Source organism: Panicum virgatum, chromosome 3N (genome assembly GCF_016808335.1).
Source record: "Panicum virgatum strain AP13 chromosome 3N, P.virgatum_v5, whole genome shotgun sequence".
Taxonomy (NCBI): Eukaryota; Viridiplantae; Streptophyta; class Magnoliopsida; order Poales; family Poaceae; genus Panicum; species Panicum virgatum.
In genome coordinates, this window is record NC_053147.1 from 46,940,514 (window position 1) to 46,946,474 (window position 5,961).

The following is a 5,961-nucleotide window of genomic DNA, read 5'->3' on the forward strand; positions in this document are numbered from 1 at the left end:
CAGTCAGCGACACTACAGCCAAGCTGTGAGACGAAGCCAGCTTCAGCTTCAGCAGTGGCGCCCCTCCAAACCACCGCCGGGTTTTTTACATATTTACCACTTTAAGGAGAGTCACTCGCTTGTTTAGCATTTTTAAAAAGGCGTCTACATATTTAGCACTACTGTAGCTGCGATTTCTATATTTTTACTACTTTGTCCTACATGGCACGACACGGCGGCAGGACACGGTGGCGCCCGGTCAGCAATGCGATGTGAAATGTCGTTATTGCCCCTGCCCATCTCCTCTCTTCTCCCTCTCCGACAGATGGGTCCCGCAGCTCCTCTCATTGCCAGGTGGGCCCCATTCGTCAGCTTCGTCTTCTACCTCCGGGCAGACGCAGCTCGGAGCAGACGCCTCTCCGGGTTTTCCCGGCGAGCCCCAGCACGGCCCGCGGGGGCTCGGTCGGAGCGCCGCCGCGGACCAAACGCCCCGCGCACCGCCGCGTACACGGGGCGGGCGAGCCGGGTCACCGACGTGCCCGAGTCCAGGATCACGCCACCGCAGCAGCCCGCAACAGCCCGCAGCAGAGGACCCGGCGATGGACCCGTGCCCGTTGGTGTGGGTGCTGGTCGGCAACCTGGCGCTCAAGATGTCGGCGTTCCCGCGCGGCGGCTCCGGCTCCGGCGCGGGCGTGCACCCGACCACCGCGCCCCTGCTACTGCCGGATCCGCCTCAACAAGCTGCCCTACCAGACCGCCACGGCCCCGCTGCCGTCCGCCGAGGAGGGCCCCGCCTCCTGCACGGGCGCCTTCGCCGCGGCGTTCCACGTCTCCAAGGCCGACCTCGACCGGGCCACCGCCAAGCCCGCGCTCTTCGGGCCCTGCCGCAACTCGCGCCTCAAGGTGGCTGTGTACGCGGGCCGGAGGGGCGCCACGTGCGGCGGGGCTAGCTCGAGGAGGCTGCTCGGGAAGGTGGTCGTCCCGCTCGACCTCCGCGCCGCCGTCGCCAAGCCGTCGTGTTCCACGGCGGCTGGGTCACCATCGGCAAGCGCCGTCGATGCACACACAAGCTAGCTTCGCACGAGAGCCAGCAAGCTAACCAGCAGGCAAGCTGCACACGCACACGCCATCCGGTCGAGTACGCGATGCCGGACGCCTCGGGCCGCACGTTCCTCTCTGCCGCGCAGGGGACCGGCGGGGCGGCGTCGCGGATCCCTCGGGGGGCGCAGGCTGGGTGCCCTCGGCCGCGGCGTTGAGGCAACGGCAGGAGGATGCGGCTGGCCGCGGCGGCGTAGCTCAGCTCCAGGGCAGCAGGGATGACGACGCCGAGCTCATGGAGGGGGAGGTAGAAGACGAAGCTGACGAATGGGGCTCACCTGGCAGTGAGAGGAGCTGCGGGACCCATCTGTCGGAGAGGGAGAAGAGAGGAGCTGGGCAGGGGCAATAACGACATTTCATGTCGCCTTGCTGACCGGGCGCCACCGTGTCGTGCCGCCGTGTCGTGCTACGTAGGACAAAGTGGTAAAAATATAGAAATCGTAGCTATAGTAGTGCTAAATATGTAGACACCTTTTTTTAAAATACTAAGCGAGGGAGTGACTCTCCTTAATAAATATGTAAAAAAACCCACCACCGCCGGCTGACCACGTTCCTTAGCGCCCCGCTCCACCTTCGCCGCCCGTGCTCCCCGGCTTCCCGCCACCCCAAACCGTCCTCTTCCAACCCGACCCTCATCGCCCTCCCACTCGGGCTGCTTGCTCGCCGCGCCTGCGCCCACTCGCCTCTAAGGCACGTCGCGTCACCGCCGGAGGAGGAAAGGCCCGGCGAGGGGGAGTGCGGCGAGGAGGATGAGGACCTGGGCCCCGCTTCGGCGGCGGCAGTGGCGGCCGCCATCCGCCGGGCTTCGAACGCGTCGCCCGTGCGGTTCAGGCGCATGCGGCTTGGGGAGGCGGGGGAGGTGCCGCGCGGCGAGGACGGCGGCATGGCGGCACCGAGCGCGGACTTCCGACGGCTCTGCGCGGAGCAGCTCGAGATGTTCCGAGTAGTCGTGTCACGCGATGCTGTACTCTCTGTAAGCCCCGACTTGTGCGCAATTTAACTCGTAATTCAAAAGATATGCGTGCAGTTTACACAACATTGGCTGCCAACTACTGGCGCCTATTTTTAATGAATGCCAAATTTGACTCTGGACTGCTATTTCAATTGTTGTGGATTAATAGATAAAACCATAACTGAAATTGTTAATTTCCAGTTGATTCTGAAAAATGTCACCGTTGGCTGTGTCGGGTTATCCCTGAGCTTGTTTAAGCACCCATGATTAATATTTATCTACTTTATTCCTTTTTCTGAAAAATGATTGATATTTATCAGTCATTATGTATTATAAAAGGTATATGTGAGACCTGCCGGCAGTTATATTATGGATCAGCTAGCTGGAACTACGCCGAGTTGCTTTATATCCTGAAATTAATAATGTTCCTGAAAGAGATACCGTTGTCCTAGTTGGTAATTTTTCTATATCAGCTGGACTAAGAGCGGCAGAAGCTTTTCTAGTAAAACAGCAGGTAACTGGTCCATTGTCTTTGCTGTAATAATATCATAGTTTTTACTACACGAGATTTGTGATTCAACTACTTGTACTCGCGACTCGTAGCAGCACGACTCTGGTTTGAGATGTTGCCGTGTCCCTTTAGTGGACAGGCAATGGGTCCAAAATCCCAATCAAACCATTTATACTAGCTCTCCTTTGATTTTAGTCTCTTATATCCAAGGTGTAAAAAGTTAAACAGTGTAGTTCACTTTTCCAGCTGGTGGTTTATATAAAAATTATTAAGTATTATTTTTATGTAGCATAACATCTTATGGTATTATTAAATATTATTTTTTTATTTGCCTTCCATTTCAACAAGTCATGGCTTAGTGTGGTTCGGTCTAAAACCGGCCCGATCAACTAATTTGGACCGATTTGTAATGTTCAGTTGCACATATTTTTTGTTGGACAATTCCAGAGTAGTCACAAATTTTGTTTCTTCCAATTTAACTATCATCTGTTTTTTTTTAACTATGCGATGTCATTTTATTTCATTGAAACTTTTTATCTTAATGTAAACCCCACCAACCATATTAATTTCTTAGCCATTGCTTTGGATTCTATGTTTAGAGTGCCCTGAGATCGGATGCTTAGAAATCTGTTTTTAACCTATTTATGTAGATTCATAATGAAGGGAAGAGCAAATGAGAAAAATATTCACTGGGAGTTTAGCACAATAAACAAAAAGTGACATATGTTGGTAGGTTCTGGGGCTTTTCCTCTATAATACCTTTCATAGTAGGTCATTAATTATTGCCCTTCTTAATTCACAAAAATAAGATTTCCTAGCTTTAATGAGCCACGCTGATCATTCCCCTAAACCACCAATTGACCCTATGAACCTACCGTGAGGCTGTTTTGCTTAACCATCCAGTTATAGAAACCATTGTTAGTAGGTGCCCTTGCTTCTACTCATCATATTTTCATCGTAATTGTGTAACACATATCCTGCAGATGGAAGTCATAACAGACTTTGGAGCTATAGTTCTTCCGATGGTGAAACATCCCTTAGTTGTTGGCTTCCTTGTTGCAGAGCTTCCAGAACTACATGGTGGGGGTGCCATTAATTCTCATACTGTTGATATTCAGTTACCATCAAGTGCATTCACGGAGAAGTCACCTGAGATAACTGCACATACTAAATTTAATGCATGGGATGTTCAAACTTCTGGTGATCAGTCAAATAATTATTGTCAGCTTGTTAATAAATGGAAGAATACCGCTCTTATGATTTCTCGAACTTTGGCAATGGCTTATGTTATGGATCAGGTACTTTATTCATTTTTGTCAGATAATATTTAACCATTACCACTAGTGATACTACCGTGAGCAGTCAGCTGAACTGAGGTTCTATTTTGTAGAATAATAGAATTGGTGTAATGGATTGATTGTATTGCATTGAGGTCTAGGCCGGTATATATTGGGGTACATGACTTGGAGGGAAGCCTCTCCTACTGTATGATAGAGTTCGGATACAATCCTAACCTATGTATTATAGAGATATCCCAAATATACTCTTATATCCCCCGCAGTCACAGCGGAAGCACTACAGATGATGAGACTAGAGAAGAAGCCGAAGGTAGGAACCAACGGACTGACATTCCCCCGCAGGCACAACGTCGGTGCATTACGAATGCTGTGATTGGAGAAAAAACTGGCGAAGCCTCGTGCGGATGGTAGCCCTTTGTGCTGATGTCAAGGTAGCTGAGCATAAGGACAAGTTGCCGTGGTCGAGGGTGCCTTGCGTAGAGTAGCAGTGATGCCAAAGACGAGGAAGCCGCACATGAAGCCGTGGGCGCATGAGGAGGCGCCGTGATGGTGGCGTGATGGAGAAGATGCTAAAGACGAAGATGGCGACATGTCGAGGCAATCGTAGAGGGTGTCGATTCCGAATTCGATGCAGTCAGGCCATTGGGCGAGCCATGCCCGGGTTTGCCAGGCCCGGGAATGCATCAGAGACTATGGGCATGCACCAGTGTTGCCAGTACCGGGCATGCAAGGGGGGATGCACAACCAAAAGCTATCGTCTAAGGGACCAGCAGAGAAGGCCTCCATGGCGGTCGCAGGCACAGAAGAAGGTGGGGTAGAAGATGCCAATGCTTGCTGTTGCTGGAGTAGACGAAGTAGTCGAGGACGAGAAGATGCTTGGTTGTGCTAGACGAAGCGAGGATGGGAACCCAGACTTTCCAGCACAAGGCCGAATGATCCCGATGATGCGGCGGCGGTGCTTGAAAGAGACGGCGAATAACTCGTACAGCTTGACGAAGACCATGCGCGAAGCGCGACAAGTCGACGATGAAGTTGTGGGCATGGTCGGTAGCGGTGAGGAAGCAACGGCAAAGAAGACCACGGGGTGATGCCACTGCTGCCTCAAGAGGCGACACAGCGGTAACCCTCCATGCTCGGTGAAGGGGCACGCTCAACGAGAGCAGACGTCGCGGGAGCCGGGTGGATCATGCATGTCGGCTGATTAGACCGATTAGTGTGAAGCGAGATGATGGTGGGCGAAGTCGGTGAAGACATCCCGATCAGTGAAGACGAAGACGAGCCGACGAGGGTCGATGTGCGGACGAAGTGATGAGGAGGGCGGCGCAAACAGGCATTCCCTAAGGCATCATCCATGTCTCCATGCCGCATGTCGAGGATGAAGTAGAGGCCAGTGAAGTCGACGCCGACGTCGAAGTAGAGGTGTGGGATCGATGGGCGGTGGGCGACTCAATCTCGATTAGTGATTGAGTAAAAAATCAGAGAAATTAACCAAAATAAACCAGAACAATTTTTGGTGTAGAACTCTTGGGGTGCGCTTAGCACCTTACCCATCTTATCTGTTCCTCTCGGCACATCACACCAGCACGGCCATCTTGTGCGAGAGGGAGATCAGAGGAGTGGGCAGTGGGCACGTGCGGTCGATACGGAGAGGCCCGGCAAGGAGGAAAAGGGAGGACGGAGCCGCGCCGCTAGGGTGCACAGCGTCTGGAGGAAGGACGCACCCCGGGGTGAGTCGCGCAGCTAGCCGCGGCCGCGGTCACCAACGGGCAAGGGCCCCGCGGAGCGGATGCAGCTCGGTGCGGCGTCGTAGAAATAGTCCGGCGCAGCCAGCGACACCACGGCCACCCGTGGGCGAAGGCCCAGTGAGGCAGAGCGATGGCGGCCCGGCGCATGGCAAGGAGTGGTGGGGTAGGAGACCGGGGCGGAGCGGATCCGCCAACGTTGGAAGAAACCGGCGTGGATCTGCCGGAGGAGGCGGGAGCGACAGAGCCGGCCTGCGGCTGAAGGATTTCGCCAGGATAGAAGCAGAGGAGGGAGGCCAAGGCCAGCCCGCAGACGACGACACCCGGGTGAGTTCTTCACGATCTGCTGCTGCTGGACGACCTTCTACGATGGCGGTGGAT

General features: G+C 53.8%; 1 protein-coding gene across 1 annotated transcript; it reads left to right on the top strand.

Annotated features, from left to right (window-relative positions):
- The first annotated feature begins 578 nt into the window (after positions 1-578).
- On the top strand, positions 579-3,977 carry LOC120667841 (chloroplast sensor kinase, chloroplastic-like). Its single transcript, XM_039947837.1, is given in 6 exon segments — positions 579-671; positions 733-1,023; positions 1,607-2,050; positions 2,369-2,407; positions 2,409-2,543; positions 3,524-3,977. Coding segments are annotated over 6 exon segments (1,350 nt in total). The 3' UTR covers positions 3,872-3,977.
- The last annotated feature ends 1,984 nt before the right edge of the window (positions 3,978-5,961 follow it).